Source organism: Syngnathoides biaculeatus, chromosome 16 (assembly GCF_019802595.1).
Source record: "Syngnathoides biaculeatus isolate LvHL_M chromosome 16, ASM1980259v1, whole genome shotgun sequence".
In the NCBI taxonomy this organism is placed as follows: domain Eukaryota; kingdom Metazoa; phylum Chordata; class Actinopteri; order Syngnathiformes; family Syngnathidae; genus Syngnathoides; species Syngnathoides biaculeatus.
This window is the reverse complement of record NC_084655.1, coordinates 924619-948715: the sequence shown is the minus strand read 5'-3', so window position 1 is coordinate 948715 and position 24097 is coordinate 924619. Positions and strand designations below refer to the sequence as shown.

At 42.5% G+C, this 24097-nt stretch overlaps 1 protein-coding gene across 3 annotated transcripts in view; it reads right to left on the bottom strand.

Annotated features, from left to right (window-relative positions):
- carm1 (coactivator-associated arginine methyltransferase 1) overlaps nt 1-24097 on the bottom strand; it is a 170636-nt gene that overhangs the window by 71733 nt on the left and 74806 nt on the right. For all 3 annotated transcript variants that reach the window (XM_061845172.1, XM_061845173.1, XM_061845174.1), the window contains exons 9-11: nt 15517-15602; nt 15221-15310; nt 14952-15089 (exon numbers count right to left, since the gene is read on the bottom strand). In XM_061845172.1, the coding sequence (XP_061701156.1) occupies nt 14952-15089; nt 15221-15310; nt 15517-15602 (314 nt within the window). The remainder of the gene's footprint in view (nt 1-14951; nt 15090-15220; nt 15311-15516; nt 15603-24097) is intronic.

The following is a 24097-nucleotide window of genomic DNA, read 5'->3' as shown; positions in this document are numbered from 1 at the left end:
CAAAGATCTCTCTCTGATAAACATAGCCTTCCCACTTAGCATCTCACCGCATTGCATACATATACTAAAGTCAGTAACCTTATATAAACCTGATTATTTTTCATATCTTTGTATTACATACATATATCAAGGTCAGCAACCTGAAGAACCCAATTATTGTCATATCTTTGTATTCACATCTTGTTTTTGACATAAAGAGATCAACAGGATGCAGCTGCTCACACCCTGCGGTTTCCAACGGTTTTTCAACGGCGAAGCGAACCTTTAGCAGAGAATATGTTGCTTTGAAACTGCTTTGTGAAAAGAATATAACCTGTGTATGACTACCTCTCTCAGACAAAGCAACACATGATGTGCAACCAACGAAAACAAGCCTGAGAATGCATGAGAGAATTGTATTCACAGGAATGTTGATACATTTATGCTATTGCTTAAAAACTAGGGTGAAACTGAACGCAAGTTTGTGGTTACATTTTAAAGGGAAAATGACAGTTGAGTTTGCGGGCGCCAGGCCCAAAATTGAGTGAAGAGGGGCGTGACAAGTCATCCCAGGGATGGTGAAAGGGGCCCATAAGGATAACAAGGTGAGCCCTTCCCACTGGGCTTAGATTCAGCCAACACTTTCCAGAATGTTCCACCATAAAGCTATAAAAACCTTGGATCCGGGAGTCCCGGGCTTTTTGTTCGTTTCTCGCTGGCAAAGAGACAAGGTCCTTCTATAGGTGTAAAAGTCGTGTGGCAAGCTGCCGGGGAGAAGTCTTCGAGCAACTTGGGATGGTTATTTTTGACTACTACATTTAAGATTGGGCGCAAGTAAAAAAACTACTATAATAAGGTAATGTCAGGATATTACCAGCAATATTACGTGGTTACCTATGGAGGACAAGTTGGCTTGACAATTTATTCTTAATCCCAAAAAAACCTTATTAAATTAGGCTTCGAGCTATGTAGGACTTGATCACCCCTAACAGGCTCACTCAAAAATGTCAATTTTCCCGAATTTCTAATGCTTTTGAATGGTTTTAATCTTAATTCATTTTTATTACTTTTTACTATTTTGATCATTTATCTCATCCTACTTACCATCAGTATTATCATCTTAATAATTTATCCTTTTATTGATTTATGTTCAATTAACATCGAATTTTGCCTTAACATCGCAACCGTACCCCGCGTCTGGCGGGAATGACTGTCGAGTAAGAAATGTTATCTGAACAATTTTCATCATTTTATTAAACTTCCATTTTCATCTATCTTTGTTATTCTTGTATTGAGTTGTCTCATTATTACCATTCAACCTCATTAAAGATCAATCGACAACGACATTAACATCATTTAGTTGTAATATTCTATTTTAATCAGTCACTCATTGATAGTCTCCGGCTTACGATAAAACCAATCCGGACGATCCTAACAAGGATTGTTAAATTTACAAGGTCGATGACAAGTGCAATCGATTCATAAGAGATGAAGCAGCTGTAAAAGGGGAGCGATCACTTTGTCACCCTGGTACTCTGTAAGTTTACTCGAAAAGGGCTGATAAGTGAGGGCAGACCGAATTGGCTCTGCAAAACTAAAGGCAGTTAGTACACCTAGGCGAATTCATCTCGACACCGACTTAAGAAGCTCCCGTCCTCCTGCATGCACGGCGTTAGAGTCGGCTGGGGTCAAGGGGTAGCTTAACCCTTTAACTGGAGAGTCGGTCAGGAAATTTCTCCCGATTAGTCCTGCGGATGAGCAGAATCTGACAATCTAGAAAAAGCCTATGACAGGGTACCAAGAGAGGAACTATGGTACTGCATGCGAAAGTCTGGTGTGGCGGAGAAATATGTTAGAATAGTAAAGGACATTATTAGGGTTGCAGAACAGCGGTGAGATGTGCCGTTAGTGTGTCAGAAGAATTTAAGGTGGAGGTGGGACTCCATCAGGCTTCCGCATTGAGCTCCTTCCTGTTTGCGGTAATAATGGATAGGCTGACAGGCGAGGTTCGACTGGATTCCCGTTGGACCATGATGTTCACACATGATATTGTGATCTGCAGTGAAAGCAGGGAACAGGCGGAGGAATGGTTAGAAAGATAGAGGGGCACACTGGAAAGGAAAGGAAGGAATATGAGCCAAAGTAAAACAGAATATATGTCCGTGAATGAGCGGGGCGGAGAAGAGTGAAGCTCCAGGGAGTAGGAATGGCGAAGGTGGACGACATCAAATACTTGGGGTCAACAATACAGAGCAATGGAGAGTGTGGTAAGGAAGTGAAGAAACGGGTCCAAGCGGGGTGGAGCAGTTGGCGGAAGTTGTCTGGTGTTCTTTGTGACAAAAGAGTATCCGCCAGGATGAAGGGCAAGGTTTATAAGCCAGTATGTGAGGCCCGGCCATGACGTACGGATCAGACACGGTGGCCCTGAAGAAACAATAGGAAGCCGAACTTGAGGGAGCAGGAATGAAGATGCCGAGGTTCTCTCTGAGATGACACGCTGTGGCAACCCCTCACAGGACAAGCCGGAAGAAAAAGAAGATAAAAGATGCATGGGATGCAGTTTCACCTGACAATATCAAGGAGATTTAAAAATTGTTCCCACACGAACGCCTTGGATGGCACAGAGGATGACATGCTTTGGGAGGAAGATGGAATCACTACCCATGATGATGCAATACAGGAGGCACCATCAATGATGATTTCTACAATGATGAATCAAAGGCAGCTGCGATGGCTGTTTTTCAAAGTGGGGATGAGTCAGTCTTTTGAAGGCTTTGCCAAGGTTGTGTAACCTAAGGGTAAATTGCACTGTGCACAAAGTTTCATGCAAAGATATAAATATGCCAAATCTATACAAAGTTTCTCAAGTTAAACAATATCAAATTTGTATTTAGATTATTGAATATTTAATACTGTAATACATGTTATCAAGAGTTCTGATAAAATGTTACCATCATTTATACTGTACTTTAATACAATAATACATGTTATCAACATTTCTAATAAAATATTATGCCATCATTGAGCTATTATTTTAGTTGGTTGAGAGATTATATTCTGACAATTCCAGGGACCAGGTGTGTCCTGTGGCCTGTCCCAAGATACTGTATATACAGTTTTACAGTTACATCAGAACATGCTTAAAGATTAATATTGATTGTTGTGCAGACATTTTTTTGAAAAACGATACAAGTACAAACAAAAGTACAAACCTAGCAAAATACAAACAGATAATTCCCAATATTTCGAGCATATGTTTAGCAGTGAATTGCTGGTGAGCATTGTACATTGGTAGAAGGGTTTTACTGATTTTATTAGGACAACTCAAGGGGTGCGTATTATACTTCAGGACGCATTGTCCTTGAAAAAAAAAACTAATTCTGTTAATTGCCACATTAAGTTTTAAATTTCGTTCGAAGACAAAAGCACTACCCTGTTCCTCCTGACAGAAATGCTATAACTGAATCAGATTTGTCGGTTGCTTTGTTCGCACAACACTTTTCAATCTAGTGTTCACAATATAAATTTTTTGGTCAAATTCACCCAGTTTTTACAGAGAAAGACGCACATCTGCCGTGGCGCTCCAGCACCTGTAGATGAGACACTCAACCCATTTATTGTCCCTGTGAGTGATCAGGAGACACCCTGGGCTGAGGGTGTCTGGAAGGGTGGCCGCTAATAAATCTAGGGCAACAATGTCCACCACAGCTGTCCAGTCTTTCCTCTGATATTCTGTCTGATAATCCACTTTGCGCCGACATGCTGAAACAAATATCTTGTCTCCTGTCCTTGCGTTCCCATGCGAACATGGGCAAAGTTCACTGACCTGCGAGTTGTCCTCCTCTTGCCTCATATTGGTTACTATAATACTACACTTCAGCTAAATTAAAAGTACATTTTAAATAAACTTAGCTCAATGGTTTAATAATTTTGTTTTAATTGATTTGTCTTTAAATGAGGAGAATTAAATAACATTTAGTTTCCTTGTACCTAAAATGTATTACACAAGTCTGCTTTAAACTATTAAGGACTAGGAACCATCATCTTCCATCAATGCATCAATCCATCCATCCGTCCATCTTCTACCGCTTTTCCAAGTCAGGTCCCGGGAACAGTCACTTTTTCAGGGATACCCAGACTTCTGTTTCCCCAGCCACATCATCCAGCTCTTCTGGAGGGATCCCGAGGCGTTCCCAGGCCAGTCAAGAGATGAAGTCTCTCCAGCGTGTCTGGGTGGTCCCCGGGGTCTCTTTCTGGTGGGACATGCATGAAACACCTGACCAGGGCATCCAGGAGGTATCTGGATCAGATGCCCCAGCCACGTAATCTGGCACCTCTCAGTGTGGAGGAGCAGGAGCTCCAAACTGACCCCTACCGGATGACCCAGCTTCTCCTCCTAACATCATGCGGAGGAAACTCATTTCAGCCACTTGTATCTGGGATCTTGTTCTTTTGGTCGCGACCCACAGCTCGTGAGGGTAGGAACGTAGATAGACTGGTAAATTGAGAACTTCACCTTTCAACTTAGCTCCCTCTTTTCTACAACGGACCAATAAAAAGTCCGCATCACTGCGGATGCTGTATCAAACCGCCTGTCTTTCTCCTAACCCATTCTTCCCTCACTCATGAACGAGACTGCAAGATACTTGAACTCCTCCACTTGGGGCAGGATCTCATCCCCAACCTGGAGAGGGCACGCCACCCCCCTTTTCCGACTGGGGACTATGGTCTCAGATTTGGAAGCACTAATTCAGCCGCTTCACACTCTGCTGCAGACTGCTCCAGTGAGCGTTGGCGATCACGGCTTGAGGGAGCCAACAGAACCACATCATCTGCAAATAGAAGAGATGCAATGCTGAGGCCATCAAAAGCAGACACCCTCTACGACTTGGTTGCACCTAGAAACTCTGTCCATAAAAGTTGTGAACAAAATTGGTGACTGAGGGCAGCCTTGGCGGAGTCCAACTCTCACCGGAAACAAGTCCAACTTCTTCAGAATCAGGTTTATTGGCCAAGTATGTAAAAACCCAAAAGGAATTTTTCTCCGGCAGTCGGAGCTGCCCTGGTATGACATCACAAGAACAACGAAGCAAAAATGAACAAGACATTTCTCATTTTAGAAGCTATTGCTTACAAGAGTCGTGCAAGATGTAAAATCTTCTTCATTTTGAGCAGGTAAGAGAACAATGTGTCAACGTCCCACATTGTACTGTGGCCCAAACTCTGACACCGCCCTTTAACGCTCGCCTGCTAATCTCATTCACGTCCGCCTTTCTTGCATCTGAGCAGCGCGTCGGCAGGGAATGCTTTCAGTCAAGTCAGGCGGAGCACTCAAACTCAAACACATTTTCAAATTTTGGAACTCGGAGCAAATGTAAGATGCACCACATCAAATACCAATTTTGGAGAAAATGTAAAACTTTTAGGTGCGTCTTAATGTGAAAATACAGAAGCTGTTGTTAAGCCTCTTCTTAAATAGAGCGCTGCACACTTCCATGTTTGCAAGCTATAGACCAATCTCAAATCGACCTTTCACAGCCAAGATTGTTCATTTTATTTTCTATTTTTATATTCAACTCAGACATTTCTTGAACTTAAATGGACTTTATGACAAATCTGAATCAGGTTTCCAAACTCCTCACAGTACAAAATCTGCTCTCATCAAAGTGCTTTAATAAATAATATTAAGGTTGAATACTGACTCAAGAAAGGAGTCAATTTTTGTCTTGTTGGATCTCAGTCCGGCTTTTGATATGGTATAACGGTGAACTTTTGTGAAAATTCCTGAAAATACAAATGTGAGCAGTAGAGGGGTCTGGGGGCAGTTGATGCTGGGTGGGAAAATGTTCTCGTTTTCTTCTTCTTTCGGCTTGCCCCGTATGGGGGTCGCCACAGCGTGTCACCTTTTTCCATCTAAGCCTATCTCGTGCATCCTCCTGTCTCACCCACTGTCCTCATGTCCTCCCTCACAACATCCAAGAGCTTTTCTTTGGCTTTGATACACACACACACACACACACACACCACACACACACACACACACACACACACACACACACACACAGATTTATTCTTCTTTTCCTGTTATGGGTCACCATAGCTTGTCATCTCGGATGAACGCATATTTGTTCGGCACAGTTTTACACCAGATGCCTTTCCTGACGCAACCCCTCTGCATTTTAGCTGTAAAAGTGAGCGATAAAATGCATGATCTACAGAACCAGTGCGACAGATGGGCCTAATCATATAAACAGTTTGACAAATTTACATCCAAAATTACCTTTGTGTTTCCAGGTTTGGATATGCTCCTGGATATTTTTTGCTCCTATCGGAACACAGAGTGCACAGCGCTTTGCCAGGAACAACCACTTTTTGTTTGTTTGGTTAGTCATGTTAATACAGTTTTCATTCCTATCTGCACGGTTACACTTTTTTCAAGCCATGCCCATTTGAAACAGTTTTTTTTACCCCATGGTTATCAATTTCCCTGGCACGATCTTCATCTTTTCGCTCCAAGACTTTTGCCAAACTGGAAAACGTGCAGACTACTCGATAATATATATATAATATATATCTATGCCATAGTAAACAGAATGCTTCTCTATGAAATGTTAACATCAGTGAAAATACTGATGAAATACCGCCAAAATGCTGCCGGAATCATAATGTTGTTGTTATTATAAACTTTTTGCGGGTGGTTCTGGTCATAATTAACTGTGAAAAACGATGGATTTCTGTATAAAGTATCAATTATTGGATTTCAGAAATGCAGAGGGTTGCGTCAAGAAGGGCATCCGGCGTAAAACTGTGCCAAACATATACGAGGGTTCATTATATGAATTTCAGCACGGTTAGGTCGTGGCCCAGGCTTCCTGCACCCGGAAATGTTAATCTGCAACGCCGACAAGGTAGTGTTTCGCGCTCCGAGCCAGCCCGCTTTACGGCATTGTCGTAGCACATGGCTGACTGCGCCATTGCCAGCAGCGTTGGTTATTGCCGCCGTCTGCGAGCCCGACACGGCAGCCTCCGCCGGCGAGCCATCACGTCAGACTTCGCGGGAGAGCCCGACGCGGAAGCCATCCGATGCGCACATCGAGTCATTTAGCATCCCTGTCATACATACGCGGATTTTTTGTTACATTATGATAGATGGATTACGTGGTCTGCCCCAAACTATTATTTTTTTTTAGTAGCTGTATACACACCTACCTGTCATTTAGAACCCAGGGAGCTCCCGTCCTTTGCACCAGTGCAATCCATTTTTCACGACCACCTGGGTCTCTTGCAAACTTAAGAATGGTAAATCCATCCTCCCGAGTGCTCAAGCAATGTCAAGCAACGCAACGAGCCGGCATTTGGGCTAATACGAAGGAACAACGAGCGACCTTCCTGGAGTTAAAACTAATAGTCTTTCTGCTTCTTCTCGAAAACAAATTCCTCGAGAGGATTTTCATGGAAGGAAATAAAGGCTGTATACGTCAAAATCATGTTTTATTGTGAAAACCACATGGGTCCATGTCAGCTGACGTTTTTTCATTAATAACATGCATTTCATGACAGTGGCCCTTTAAAGGAAGAGCTGGCTAAGAATGTCCTGGAGATAAAAAGAGTATCAGATCGAGTGATGATGATGAAACTTGAAATTGAGGGTGCTATGTATAATGTGGTTAGTGGCTAGCCCCACAGGTAGGCTGTGACTGTGAGTCAAAAGAAAAAGTCTGGAAGGAACTAGACAAAGTAATCCTCAGAATCCCAGACTGAGAAAGAGTTGTGATTGGTACATTGCAATGGACATGATGGTGAAGGAAACAGGGGCGAAGAAGATGTGATGGGTAAGTACGGCATTCAGTAAACGAACTTTGAGGGGCAGATGGTGGTGGACTTCGCAAAAAGGACTGAACTGGCAATCATGAACTCTTACTTCCAGAAGAGACAGGAACATAGAGTGACATACAAGAGCAGAGGTTGAGGCAAACAGGTGGATTATATTTTGTGCAGACGAGGTAATCCAAAGGTGGTTACTGATTGTAGGGTAGTAGTAGTGGAGAGTGTAGCTCGACAGCATAGGATGGTGGTGTGTAGGATGACTCTGGTAGCGGGTAGGAAGATTAAGAAGACAAAGGAAGAGAAGAGAATCAGGTTGTGTAAGTTGACAAAGGAAGAATGTTGTGTGGCATTTCGAAAACAGGTGAGACAGGCTCTGGATGGTCAGGAAGAGCTCCCAGAAGACGAATACTACTGCCAAGGTGGCTGTGGAGTTTTTAACCAACTTATTCAATAGATTACTAGCAGGAGAGAAGATGCCAGAAGAATGGAGGAAAGTGTGCTAGTTCCCATTTTTAAGAAAAAAGGCGATGTTCAGAACTGTGGAAACTACAGAGGTATAAAGATTATGAGCCACCCAATGAAGTGACTGCAAAGAGTAGTGGAAGCTAGACTCAGCATGGAAGTATCTACGAGCAACTAGAAAGAGTACCACAGATGCATTTTTTTTGCCATGAGGATGCTCGTGGGAAAGTACAGAGAAGGTCAGAAGGAGCTACATTGTATTTTTGTAGAACTAGAGAAAGTCTATGACCGAGTACAAAGAGAGGAACTGTGGTACTGCATGCACAAGTCTGGTGTGGCGGATAAATACGTTAGAATTGTACAGGACACATATGAGTGGTGAGATGTGCTGGAGGTGTGTCAGAAGAATTTAAGGTGGGACTGCATCAGGGTTCCACGCTGAGCCCCTTCCTGCTTGCGGTGGTAAAGGATAGGCTGACAGATGAGGTTACAACTGAATCCCCTTGGACCATGATGTTCGCAGATATTGTGAACTGCAGTGAAAGCAGGGAAATGGTGGAGGAGCAGTTAGAAAGATGGAGGTATGCACTGGAAAGGAGAGGAATGAAGATTAGCCGAAGTAAAACAGAATATGTGTGCATGAATGAGAGGAGTGGAGGAGAAAGACTGAAGCTCCAGGGAGAAGAGATAGCGAGGGTGGACGACTTCAAATACTTGGGGTCAACAATACAGAGCAATGGTGAGTGTGGTATGAAAGTGAAGAAACGGGGTCCAAGGAGGTTGGAACAGTTGACTGAAGGTGTCTGGTGTTCTATGTGACAGAAGAGTATCCGCTAAAATTAAGGGCAAAGTTTATAAAACAGTGGTGAGGGTGGCCATGATGTACGGATTACAGACGGTGGCTCTGAAGAAACAACCGGAAGCATAACTTGAGGTAGCAGAAATGAAGATGTTGAGGTTCTCGCTTGGGGTGAACAGGTTGGATAGGAATAGAAATGGGCTCATGAGAGGGACAGCCAAAGTTGGATGTTTTAGAGACAAGTTTAGAGAGAGCAGACTTCGATGGTTTGGACATGTCCAGAGGCGATAGAGTGAGTATATTGGTAGAAGGGTGCTGAGGATGAAGGTGCCAGGCAAAAGAGCAAGAGGAAGACCAAAGAAAAGGTCGATGGATGTTGTGAGGGAGGACATGAAAATTGTGGGTGTTAGAGAGGAAGACGCACGAGATAAGCTTAGATGGAAAAAGATGACACACTGTGGTGACCACTAACGGGAGAAGCCGAAAGAAAAAGATGTTTGAGACAAAAAAAGAGGTATTGAATTAAATGAATTAAAAGTATGACACATTTATCATATAAATCTTTTTCTTGCATACTTTTGCTTGCAGATACTTGATCCTGAGTCTCGCCTCCACTACTCTTTCCCATAACTCCATTGTGTGGCTCATCATCTTTATTCCTCTATAGTTTCCAAAGCTCTGAACATTGCCTTTGTTCTTAAAAATGGGGACGAGCACACTTTGCCGCAATTCTTCTGGCATCTTCTCTCCTGCTAGTATTCTAATGAATAAGTTGGTCAAAAACTCCACAGCCACTTTTCCAAAATTCATTCATAATATAAATATAAATTATAAAACACTGTCAAATTACGTGATAGTTACTATTCATCACTCGGAAACTCTTCTGTTGGAGGCGCTAGTGATGTAGCCCTTTTACCTTTGAGATGGGGACTAGTGTGTGTGTGTCTATGTGGGTACCAGAATCTTTAAAATATGTCAACAGTCCAGTATTTACAGTGAAGAAAATAACTATTTGAACACCCCCGCTATACTGCATTCTCCTACTTAGAAATCATGGAGGTGTCTGAAATTTTCATCGTACGTGCATGTCCACTTTGAGACAGATAATCTCAAAAGAAAAATCCAGAAATCACAATGTATGATATCTTATCGATTTATTTGTGTGATACGGCTGCAAACAAGTATTTGAACACCTGAGAAAACCAATGTTAATATTTTGTACAGTAGCCTTTGTTTGCAATTACAGAGGTCAAACGTTTCCTCTAGACTTTCGCCAGGTTTGCACACACTGCAAGAGGGATTTTGGCCCACTCCGCCACACAGATCTCTAGATCAGACTGGTTTCCAAGCTGTCACTGAGATTTTTTATTGGGTTTAGGTCTGGAGACTGGCTAGGCCATGCCAAAACCTTGATATGCTTCTTTCAGAGCCACTCCTTGGTTTTCCTGGCTGTGTGCTTCGGGTCATTTTCATGTTGAAAGACCCAGCCACGACCCAGCTTCAATACTCTGGGTGAAAGAGGTTGTTCCACAAAATCTCACAAAGCATGGCCGTGGTCATCCTCTCCTTAATACAGTGCAGTCGTCCTGTCCCATGAGCAGAAAAACACTGCCAAAACATGATGCAACCACCCCCATGCTTCACAGTAGGGATGGTGTTCTTGGATGGAACTCATCATCTGTCATCCCCTGAACAGGGTTAGTGGAATTATGACCAAATCTGACCACAAAATTCCCATAACTCCTCCGTCCCATCCAAATGGTCAATGGCCAACTCAAGACAGGCCTTGACGTGTTGGTTTATCCAGAGGAACCTTCCATACCATGCATGATTTCAAACCATGACGTCTTAGTGTATTACCAACAGTCACCTTGGAAACGGTGGTTGCAGCTCTTTTCAGGTCATTGACCAAGTCCTGTCGTGTAGTCTTGGGCTGATTCCTCACAGGCTCTCGGTGCACAGGAGGAGCTCCTGTAAGACTTGACGACTTCACCCAAGGTGATTAGAGTGACAGGCAGGAGAGTACTTGGTGTGCCTTATGGTAGGAAAGGGAAGAAGGAGACTTGGTAGTGGAACCCCAAAATCCAGGAATTCAGACAAGGAAACGTGCCAGCGAAGAAGAAGTGGGACTTAGAGGACTGGGGAGAGGCGAAAGGAAGACATTGTGATGCAACATAGGGCAAAGGTAGAGGTGACCAAGGCTAAACAAGAGGCATATTATGACATGCACTCCGGATTGGACACAAAAGATATGCAGCAGTTAAGAGTGATTTAGGATAGAGATGAAAATGTGTTGACTGGTGCCAGTAGTGTGTCTAATAGATGGAAAGAATACTTTGAGAAGTTGATGAATGAAGAAAATGAGAGAGAAGGAAGAGCAGAAGAGGCAAGTGTGATGGACCAGGAAGTGTCAATGATTAGCAAGGGGGAAGTTAGGTAGGCACTAAAGCGCATTCTGATGACTTACCTGTGGATGTATAGCAGCAATTTGGAGAGGTGGCTATGAAGTTTTTGACCAACCTGCTCAACAGAATACTAGCAGGGAAGAAGATCTAAAGAATGGAGGAAAAGTGTGGTAGTTCCATTTTTAAGAACAATGAAGTTATGGAAAAGAGTAGTGGAAGCTAGACTTAGGACAGAAGTATCTGCAAACAAAAGTGGGACACAGAGGACTGAGGAGAGGGGAAAGGAAGACATTGCGATGCAAAGGGTTGAGGTGGCCAAGGCTAAACAAGCGCCACATTACGACATGTACTCTAGGTTGGACACAAAAGATGTGCAGCAGGTAAGAGTGATTTAGGATGGAGATGAAAATGTGTTGACTGGTGCCAGTAGTATGTGTAATAGATGGAAAAAATACTTTGAGAAGTTGATGAAAATGAGAGAGAAGGAAGAGTAGAAGAGGCAAGCGTGAATGACCGGGAAGTGGCATTGATTAGTCAGGGGGAAGTTAAAAAGTAACTGAACAGAATGAAAAATGGAAAGACGGTTGGACCTGATGACATACCAGCGGTGGTATGGAAGCAATTTGGAGAGGTGGCTGTAAAGTTTTTGACCAACCAGTTCAACAGAATACTAGCAGGCAAGAAGATCCCTAAAGAATGGAGGAAAGGTGTGCTAGTTCAATTTTTAAGAACAATGAAGTTATGGAAAAGAGTCATGGAGGTTTGACTCAGGACAGAAGTATCTGCGAACAACAGTATGGTTTCGTGCCTAAAAAGAGTCCCACATATGCATTATCTGCATTGAGGATAGTACTGGAAAAGTACAGAGAAGGTCAAAAGGAGCTACATTGTCTTTGTGCATCTAGAGCAGGGGTCGGGAACCTATGGCTCACGAGCCATATCAGGCTCTTTTGATGGTTGCATATGGCTCGCAGACCCCTCATAACGATAATGTACATGTCATTTCTGTCGCGGAAGCAACACATGAGGCAGAGACAGTTTGTTTTAGTAGGGTTGCTGTAGTTGGCTGTGGCAGTCATGTGCGCAGGCACTTTTGACAACGATCGCTCAAAGAAAAAAAAAAAAAGATGAGCACTGCGGTTTTCGGCAAACTGGAAAGCCTTGGTGGAGAGAGAAAGTTCTGCTGTGTGTCTATTTTGTAAGGACAAAATTGCAATGACGAAATGTTCAAATATAAAGCGCCACTTCAACACATGCCTTACCGTGTTTGCATGAAAATATCCTGTGGACAACAGGAGAAAGCATGTCAAGAGCTACTTTCCAGCAGCAAATCCGTGTTGGGACCCAACAAGTTGAATGGAATGGCTGTTGCTGTTGTTGAGTCACTCGAGGCGCCTGAGGATGGTCTTAGAAGCGCGAGACTCAAATGAGGGAGGCTCCGTAGTTCTCCGAAGAGAAGAAGTAGAAGAAGATGACAAGAGAATGTGGGGACCAAGGGATGATGGGGTGATAGATATGGAGGTAGAAAGGGCACTGCGACAAGCCTGCACCACCGGGGCTAGCGGGGTAGAACCCGAGCAGGAACTGCAAACGAAGCCTCGAGGTCCCTTTGAAAGTCGAGTCTGGCTGGAGCAGATCCCCCCAGATGGAAGTCTCAAACCCAGCATGAAGCTTAATATAACGACATATGAAACAGACTACAAAGCCATCAACAAAACCTCGCAGCACCAGAAGTCGCATTAATGGAAAGAAGTACTTTTGTCATCATTGGTTTGCAGCATCATAATTAATGTTATTTGAAAGAATTCAGAGGCTTATTGTACTCTAAATGTGTTAGTCTTACATAAATGCGCAAATACACCTGTATTTAGTTTTTGAAATATTGCATGGCTCTATTAAAATTACATTTTAAAATATTTGGCATTTATGGCTTCCTCAGCCTAAAAGGTTCTCGATCCCTGATCCAGAGAAAGCCTATGAAAGCACCAAGAGACGAACTATGGTATTGCATGGTTAAGACTTGTGTGGCAGAGAAATATGTTAGAATAGTACAGGACATGTATGAGGGCAGCAGAACAGTGGGGTGAGGTATGACATAAATGTGACGGAAGACTTTAAGGTGGAGGTGGGACAGCATTAGGGATCAGCTCTGAGTCTCTTCCTCTTTGCTGTGGTAATGAATAGGCTGACGGATGAGATTAGACTGAATTCCTCTTGGACAACAATGTTTGCAGATATTGTGATATGCAGTGAAAGCATGGAGCAGGTGGAGGAACAATTAGAAAGATGGTGGCATGCACTGGAAAGGAGAGGAATGAAGATTAGCCGAAGTAAAACAGAATATGTGTGTGAATGAGAGCGGTGGAGGGGGAAGAGTGAGGCTCCAGGATAAAGAGATAGGGAGGGTGGATGACTTTAAATAATTGGGGGAGGGGGGCAATAATCCAGGTGAGTGTGGTAAAGAAGTGAAAAAAACGGGTCTGAGCAGGTTTGAACAGTTGGAAGGGGTCTGGTGTGTTATGTAACAGAAGAGTCTCTGCTTGGATGAAGTGGAAAATGTATAAAACTGGTGAGGTTTAGGGTTATGATGTTCGGATTAGAGACAGTGGCACAGGAGAGACAACAGGAAGTAGAGCTGGAGGTGGCAAAAACAAAAATGTTGAGGTTATCTCTAGGAGTGATCGGGTTGTATAGGATTATAAATGAGTTCATTAGAAGTTTATTAGAAGGACAACCGAAGTTAGATCATTTGGAGACAAGATTCAAGAGCAGACTTAGATGATTTGGTGATGTCTAGAGGCGAGAGTGACTACATTGGTAGAAGGGTGTGGAGGATGGAGCTGCCAGGCAAAAGTGCGAGAGGAAGACCAAAGAGAAGGTTGATCGATTTTGTGAAGGAAGACATGAGGGCAGTTGATGTTGCAGAGGAAGATGCAGGAGATAGGCTTACACAGAAAAAGATGACACGCTGTGGCGACCCCTAACGAGACCACCCGAAAGAAAAAGAAGCTGCCAAATTGGAAGTGACACTGGCGTCTCTCCCGTTTTAACTCTCCATTCCAAATTAATTCTACTTTTGTTTAATCTGGGTTAATCACCCACAGTATTATGCATGAACATGCACATACACAAAGTGTAGTTTCCATTGTTTTATTTTTGACGGTAAATTTCAACTGTGAGTGGGATTTAACAGCTTGTTCACTATTTGCCCAAGTGCCACTATTGTGGAGTCTCTCGATGACAGTGATCGTAACTCAAGTTTGACCTTCCAAATCAAAGCAAAAAATATCCTGAATGACAGCTCATATCAAAACAACATTTTTAGTCAGATCACTCATATCTCAAAGCACCACTGCCTGCGGAACAGGTGTATTTGTGGTTTAAAAATGCAAAGTTTGGCTCAAAAGTAGAAATACAATACATTCCAACCACACAATTTCTGGCATACCAGTTTCCTTATTCACAGACAATAATCATACCTCTTGTTAGCCACAAGTACTGCAGTCCCAGAGAGCGTATCACCAGCCTTTGTGAAGAGAGGAGACTGCAGCAAGCAGCGTACTTGATACCAGTGAGTAAGAGGTTCTGTTGGTGCAGTGGACAACCAAACTGTCATACTGTTGAGAGAGAACAAACAATGAGCTTCAATGACAAAAATACACAGCACAAACTATATGCTTGGTGGCATGAAAGACTACGCCAAATTAAAGGAGGCATTATCAGTCTTATGAGTTCTTATGCAACTTACACTGATCCCATGAATGCCACGTCGAACCAGAAAGCCAGACCATGGACAAGGCCTGAGTGCATCATGTGGAACTTAAAGGGGATCTCTATCCTAAAAGAAAATGGAAAGAGTACCAAAAACATTTCAGACATTCAAAACAATTTCTGTCTGTCTCGCTTTCTATCTCTCGAGCGCGCGCGCGCGCGCGCGCACACACACACGCACACGCACGCACGCGCGCACACACACACACACACACACCACACACACACACACACACACACACTCACACACGTAATAAATACAGGAATACACACCTGTAAAGATCCTCTTCTTTGGCCTCCAGAAAGTTGACTGTGTATTTGACGGACTTTGCCATCAGGATACGGATATCAAATGTGTCCTGTGGATGGAGAGCTGAGCTCAAGCAAAAGTAGTGCTTCATGCATTTCTCTCCAAAGGTATTGCAACCATGTGGTCAAATCCTTGATTTATGCTAGAGAATGAAAATGTGGGCCTAACATCAAACCGTGAATATAATGCAATCTGATGCACAATAAAGAGCAAATTCTTTGAATCAACCAATATTTCACGTGAGGCAAGTATTTGAATTTGCCTTACAGGTGTTTTGTTGCCCAACTGTGTTCCATAACAATATTAGTATTTAACCAACATTCCTGAGATGTACTTCCTTTTTAATAATGTGTTTATTACTGTGGCAGATCATCGAGTTTAGTTATGACAGTTTCTCTTTATGGAGGAATTTTCCCCTCCCAGATGAACATACATTGTCATGTGAGCCTACTTCCACAATAGTGAGTAAAACTTGACAGGTCATGGGCCTGGAGGCAACTTTTGCTTGTGGTACAACACAAAAATAAAGTTAAGACAACAACATGCACAGGGAACTTTCAATACTCGCAAGGATGGATTCACTTATCACAAGTTTCCAAAAGACTATATTTGTCGTGAAAAAAGGCTTGCACAGGTGCAAAGGACAAGAACTTTGTGGGTTCCAAATGACGGGTATGCATAGAGCTAATAAAAAAAAATAAATAATGGGGGGCGGGGATGATTTGTCTCATACTTTTTGGCGTAACTAAATTAATTCCGATAACATCCATATTTACTTCGCCCGGCATGGGTTCTCCTGAGTACGGTACATACACAAGACTCTTTAAAAGATACAGTAATTGGTAAAAAGACAATCATGTACAAGTCGATCAAAGCATACATCGCTTCAAAAAGTTTACTTTTGAAGTACACTTGGGAAACTCGTTTTATAAATCCCCAGATTTCTCTCTCTCAAAATTGCCATTTGTTATACATAGATGGTTTAATTGGCACTAGCGCTGTCATGATCTTCCCTTGTTAGAATGGGAAACCGAACAATTATGGGCCAGTCATTGAGAATATAACATCAGGTCCCTCATCCTCCTTGTCGCCCCGCTCGTCTGTGTCAGTAGGGGAGTCTGGTGTCAGTGGTGAAGTGATGTGCATATGGTCTAAATATGGCTCAAAATTATACAGTAAAATGGCCCCGGTCGTTTCACCCAGTTCTGAGAGTTCTTTCTTCCTCAAAAGAGCTTCAGTCTCAGAAGGGGCATCCCAAAAAAAAAAAAAAAAAATCGTTCATCTGCTTTTGCATTTGGCTCCAGTGTGAATTCTGCACACGATGCCCAGACAAATATGGCTGCCACTGTTATGCACATTGTATCGGGTCAAACTTTTTTTTTTATAACCAGATGGTGATGGTGTCATTTTGGTATTAAAGTATACAGCCTTTTCATAACCACTAGATGGTGGCATACATTTCTAAAATGTGACTTTTTTTCAATTACCCCGATACCTAAAGTTGAAGCAAGACGTTTACATACAAAAACCCACATTTATATTTTTTCCTCACACTCTGAAGCTAAATCAGATCAAACCTCTCTTGAGGTCAGTCAGGATCAGCAAAACAATTTAATCTTGTCAAATGCCACAATAATGACAAAGACAATTTCTTGATAATTGAATATTTTCTTCGAGATCAAAAAGTTTAACATTTTCAGGATGACAGTACGCACCGGTTAGTAGCACGCACCAACTGTGTTGCGTTTTTTCTCCATTCACAAGCTGCACTGGCTCATACGCCACAGACATACTGTAAACCATACGCACAGGTGTTGTAAAACTCTGATATTCCACATAGAAAGTCTTTGTAAATATTTATTTACATAACTTGTTTTCAGTGACTAAACACACCAGTAAAACATCACAAACAGAAGTTTTTGTTCATCATCCCCCTGTTCATTGAAACCACAAAATAATCGGAGTTGAAGAGCCTCAGAAAATCTCATCGTTTCATCTATCAGTCGCTCTCAATGTCATTTTCATCTCGCATTACCGGTGAAGATGTTCTGTTCTCCTCACATAGCAGTCCAGGGTTTTAATCCATTACTGATGGGAGATTCTTTTACATTGCTCCACACGTTTAAAATCTACCGAAACCCAATGCATGCAGCCAACTTTTGTGAAAGATTTTAATTAATATTATTACAAATTTAGAATGTTTTGCGTTATTGAGTGCCATGCAGCATCATGCTTTCAGTGCACCAAAATCTAGCGGCGTCTTCTTCTACTCAGGCTAAAGGTATAACTTTGTCTTCTTCTAGGGCCAATTGAGGTAGATTCTTCGTCTTCCACGCCCACTGAAAACAAACTCTGTGCATGCCCGAACCCCCGAGTGGATTGCAGGGAATGGCAATGTTTCAACCATTTTTTTTTTTAGATTAGATAGATGAGAGAGAGAGAGAGAGAGAGAGAGAGAGACCTATGAAGCAAAACAAAAAAAAAAAAAAAACAATTTACTGTACCCCTACTTGAGGGTTTTTCACTTTTTGCGCGTGGGTCTGGTACCAATTACAGTGGTGCCTTGGTTCTTGAACACAATCCGTTCCAGAAGGCTGGTTGAAAACCAAAACGTTCGAAAACCATTTTCCCATTACAATGAATGTAAAACGAAATACTGCGTTGCAAGCCTAAAAAATATTTTTAAGTGATTTTTTTAGCTTTTCCTGATAATAAACTGCATAGTAAAAATACATGTATAAATACTTTATAAAATCAAATCATTTAAGAAATGTATTTATTTTTTGCTTGAAATGTATGCTTTAGCCTAGTAGAGTATGCTAGGCTGGGAGTGCATTGTCAAATCTGTAGCGACTCGGCCCACACCCTTGTAATTTTTTTATTAACAAAAGTACAAAATAACTTCAAACAAGCAATAATGAGGCGGGGGGGGGGAACATTGTTTTTTTATTTGAATAGAAAGTACGTAACGTAAAAAAAAAAAAAAACTAACTTGCAATAGAGGTAGGGTTAATGGAACAAAACAGTTTAAAATGTCTTCGGTGGGGGGGACCTGCCCATTTTTCTGCAAAGAACGAATCCAATGTTTGTTTCCACCATCTTTTAAGTACTTTTCTGAAGTGGCTTATAACATCTTTGCAATTTTGCAGTGCTCTGCAACATTCAGCTTTATTCAGGTGATGAAGTTCTACAAAATTATGGATGTTGTTCTATTTAGCGCAGATAGCTTTAATATCGGCTCTTGAGACATCCTTCCTGCTTTCAGCCTCAGACGACATCTCCTCCCTTCATCCCCAACACTATCCCCAGCTAACTGGCCCTCTTTCACGAAAATAAGAAGCAATATTTTGATTTCCTCCAAGATCTGTGGCCTCTGCTTGGTCAACACGGTTGCTCTTTTAGCAACATCACTTGCTTTGAGGGCATCCTTGTGTTTCAGAATGGCGCTGATCGTCGTTTTCGACATGCCATATTTATTCGATAACTCAGAAACACACACACCAGATTTGTGCTCAGCTATCAAATCCTTCTTGAGGTCGACAGTTTTACACACCATTTTCCTTTTTTCAGCACCAGCAGTTCCACTTGCCTTCTTTGGATCCATAATCGGGGTTAATATTGCTCAATTGGAGGGGAAAAAAAAGTCACCACCGGGACACGTCCACTTGCAGAGGAGTGTGTGGGTCAACTGGTTGTGTCGCGTGCGTTACATCGTTTCCAATTTTTTTCGGGGGTGCATTCGAAATCACAATAAAATCGTCGTGGGTCAGCTGGTCGGGGTGTTCCAATACCGATTTTCATTCGAAAACACAAGCAAAAGAATCTATAAATTTTCACTGTAATGGCGAAAAACAAGGGATTACTGTAGATATATGTAAGAATTATCATTAGATTTATCATACATTTGTGTTATATGATTAATGGTTTGCTTCACAATAAAGATTCGCTTTGCTTGACATAAATTATATGGTACTATAGTTTGCTTTGGCTCGCAATGAAGACTTGGTTTGATTTCTGACACGCAAAAGGGTTATGATAAATATGTTCTGTATCTAAATTGCTATGCTTCTTTGTTTAAGTTAAGTACTCACCTTTAAGTTACCTCACTTATGTTGAAGTCCATAACAGTCACAAAGATGATGGTTCCCACACAGGGAGGAAACCACAGCCGGACTGCTTGGAGCCAAATTGCTGAAGACCATTGCACCTGATTGCTGAATAAAGGATATTGCTGAAGAGCTGCTGCAATTGATTGATTGCTGAATGCCTTACTTACACATACATATCAAAATATTTCACTCTTACATGCATACACAGGCACACAAGTTTGTGCTCCCCCCACCCTTTCGATTGTAATCATTGGTAGGGACATCTCCTGAATCTAATAAAAAGAGAGGGTTCGCGGAAGACAACTTGATGTGTTTCTTCATTGTCTGCTTGGTTTGCAATTTAACAAATGAATGTCTCAATTAGATTAATACAGCCCTGTGCGGACACAAACCAGTACAATCTGTAGGGCGGTCCCAAGCCCGGATAAATGTAGAGGGTTGCGTTAGGAAGGGCATCCAGTGTAAAAACTGTGCCAAACAAATATGAGTGTGCATCTAAAGAATCCCATACCGGATCGGTCGTGGACCGGGTTAACAACGCCTGCCCCCAGGCACAGCTAACCTGGAGGGCGTCAAAATTCAGCTACTGTGGGTCGAAGGCAAAGAAGAGGAGGAAACCGGATCCATCGTCAGAAGAAAAAGGGGAATGCACAGAGCCTACAACTGAGTGTAGGGACTTTGAATGTTGGGACTATGACAGGAAAAGCTCAGGAGTTGGTTGACATGATGATTAGGAGAAAGGTTGATATACTGTGGATCCAAGAGAGCAGGTGGAAAGATAGTAAGGCTAGAAGTTTAGGAGCAGGGTTTAAATTATTCTACCATGGAGTAGATGAGAAGAGAAATGGAGTAGGGGTTATTTTAAAGGGAGAGCTGGCTAAGAATGTCTTAGAGGTGAAAAGAGTATCAGATCGAGTGATGAGACTAAAATTTGAAGAAGAGATGGGTAAGTACGGCATCCAGGAAAGGAAGTTTGAGGGACAGATGGTGGTGGACTTTGCAAAAAGGATGGAGTTGGCTGTAGTGAACACTTATTTCCAGAAGAGGGAGGAACAGAGTGACCTACAAGAGCGAAGGTAGAAGCACGCAGGTGCATTATATTTTGTGCAGACGATGTAATCTGAAGGAGATTACTGATTGTAAAGTAGTGGTATGGGAGAGTCGAGCTCGACAGCATAGGATGGTGGTGTGTAGGATGACTCTGGTGGTGGTAGGAAGATTAAGAAGACAAAGGTAGAGCAGAGAACCATGTGGTAGAAGCTGAGAAAAGAATGTTGTGCGGCCTTTCGGAAAGAGGTGAGACAGGGTCTCGATGGACAGCAGAAGCTCCCGGAAGACTGGACTACGACAGCCAAGGTAATCAGAAAGACAGGCAGGAGAGTAGTTGGTGTGTCTTCTGGGAGGAAAGGCGAGAAGGAGACTTGGTGGTGGAACCCCAAAATACAAGGAGTCATACAAGGAAAGAGATTAGCGATGAAGAAGTGGGAAACAGAGGACTGAGGAGAGGCGAAAGGAGTACATCGAAAGAAGGAGAAAAGGATTCTCTGCAGGTTGGCCAGACAGAGAGATAGAGATGGGAAGGATGTGCAGCAGGTAAGGGTGATTAAGGACAGAGATTGAAATGTGGTGACTGGTGACGGTAGTGTGCTAAATAGATGGAAAGAATACTTTGAGAAGTTGATGGATGAAGAAAATGAGAGAAAAGGAAGAGTTGAAGAGGCACGTGTGAAGGACCAAGAAGTGGCAATGATTTAAGGGGGAAGTCAGAAAGGCACTACAAAGGATGAAAAATGGAAAGGCAGTTGGTCCTGATGACATACCAGTGGAGGTATGGAAGCAATTTGGAGAGATGGCTGTGAAGTTTTTGACCAACTTATTCAACAGAATACTAGCGTGCGAAAAGATGCCTGAAGAATGGAGGAAAAGTGTTCAAGTTCCCATTTTTAAGAACAAAGGGGATGTTCAGAGCTGTGGGAATTATAGAGGAATAAAGTTGATGAGCCACACAATGAAGTTATGGGAAAGAGTAGTGGAGGCTAGACTCAGGACAGAACTAAGTATCTGCGAGCAACAGTATGATTTCATGCCTAGAAAAAGTACCACAGATGCACTATTTGCCTTGAGTATGCTCGTGGAAAAGTACGGACAAGGTCAGAAGTAAAATATATGTGCGTGAATGAGAAAGGTGGAGGGGGAAGAGTGAGGCTACAGGGAGAAGAGATAGCGACGGTGGAGGACTTCAAATATTGAGGGTCAACAATCCAAAACCATTGCTCAGCTGGCGGAAGGTATCTGGTGTGTTATGTGACAGAAGAGTCTCTGCTAGGATGAAGGGCAAAGTTTACAAAACAGTGGTGAGGCCGGCCATGATGTACAGATTAGAGACGATTGGACTGAAGAAACAACAGGAAGCAGAACTGGAGGTAGCAGAAATTAAGTTGTTGAGGTTCTTGCTCGGAGTGAACAGGTTGGATAGGATTACAAATGAGCTCATTAGAAGGACAGCCAAAGTTGGATGTTTTGGAGACAAGGTTCGAGAGAGCAGACTTCGATGGTTTGGACATGTTCAGAGGTGAGAGAGCGAGTTTATTGGTGGAAGGGTGCTGAGGATGGAGCTGCCAGGCAAAAGAGCGAGAGGAAGACCAAAGAGAAGGTTTATGGATGTGGTGAGGGAAGACATGAGGGCAGTTGGGGTTAGAGAGGAAGATGCAGGAGATAGGCTAAGATGGAAAAAGATCACACGCTGTGGCGACCCCTAACGGGACAAGCCGAAAGGAAAAGAAGAAGAATGTCTCATTTAGTTTAAACCTGACATTTTCATGGTCTTTCGAGCCGGATCCCAATATACCTGTGGCCTCTTCGGGAGGCTGAGCCAACATTCAGGAAGTCTGTGGTTATGGCTTTAAAACACTGCTTTATGGGAACCGAGCTTCGGGTCTGCACCTGGTGGCCTACGGTTGATGGGAGAATCGACTGGGGAGTGGAAGACATCTCAAAGTAAGTAGGAAACTTCATGCTCATTAAGACAGAAAGAGGAAGTCTATAAAACTGATTGGTATAAAATTGGTGTTAGGGCTGCGGTGTCCTGTACGTATTTAAAGTCCGCTTATCTGCATGTGTACAAGTATGAAGTTCAATCCATGATAGATACGTTTCCTATATAACATATATATTCTAGTGTGAATTTTCTTGTTTTAACATGTGGGATGAATGTTGTGGAATGTGAGGAGATGTTCGCTGTCTCAATTAAAACTGACTTTTTACCTCATTTAAAGCTGACTATTTGTCAAACTCACTTGTTTTACTTATTTGATTGATTCATTTAACTACCTCACTTAAAATCTTGCTTCAGTGATTGCGAAATTAGTGTAGTTACGTGTGATGGAAATAAATAAAGACCCCCAATGTGGGGCAAACTTACAGTAGAGACTTAGACAAAACTTATCCTAAACAAATGTTAATGAGCAAAGATTGGAAGTTTGCACAAAATCAAAACCCTTCCAAAATAAGACACCTAAATTTATGGATCAATAAATATGATTTTGCTGGCCAGTTTAACACAAAGAAATAGTGAACATGCAGGACAAAATAAAAGCTGCCAAATTTGATCAACAGGAAATGCAAAAACATGGGTATGACGACCCCCACTTCTAGATGGTTATGGCTCAAAAGAGGAATGCCAGTTAAGTTAAGCATACAAAAACCTAACAAGCGGAAGATAACGCCGTTATTATACAAAATGTAGTAGTGTTTCATAGGAGAAAAGATGAGACAGGTCCACCCCCAGCTGGTGTGTCCGCGCTGTATCTGCCACTTCCCACTTCTCCTCCTCCTATTTGCGGAGCAAGACAAAACATGACTACCAGGAGAAAGGGAGCTCTGGGAACCAAATTTTCTAAAAAATAGAGGTCCCAGAAGTTTGGATGACAGCCTTACGAGGTGATTGGCACAATGTAAGGGGAGACTAAGATCTGAAATTACACCATGAGGCTTTCGCGGCAAATTGCTGCGGGGTGGGAATCTATCTTTGTGTGGATTGCACCTAATAAAAATATAGACAGGATCAACTACATCCACTAAAATGTGCAGAAACTGGGTAATTATACTGAATCTGGCTTTATTGCCATGAAAGAGCAATTGGCTGCAACATCACTCATGGCCTTCCAGAAATGCATTGCGGTTGACATGGTCCTGGCTGAAAAGGAAGGCGTTTGTGCTACATTTGGCAAACTTTGCTGTCCATTATTCCTAATAATACAGCTCCTGATGGTTCACTTTCGCGGGTCATTGACTGCCTGCGCACCCAAAACAACAAGATGAAGGAGCACTTTGGAGTTGACACCTCTTTCTGGTCTGCACGGTGGGACAAAATGTGTGGTGAATACAAATCATTGGCATTTGTCATCATAGTTTCAATACCAGTCTTTGCGGCTAT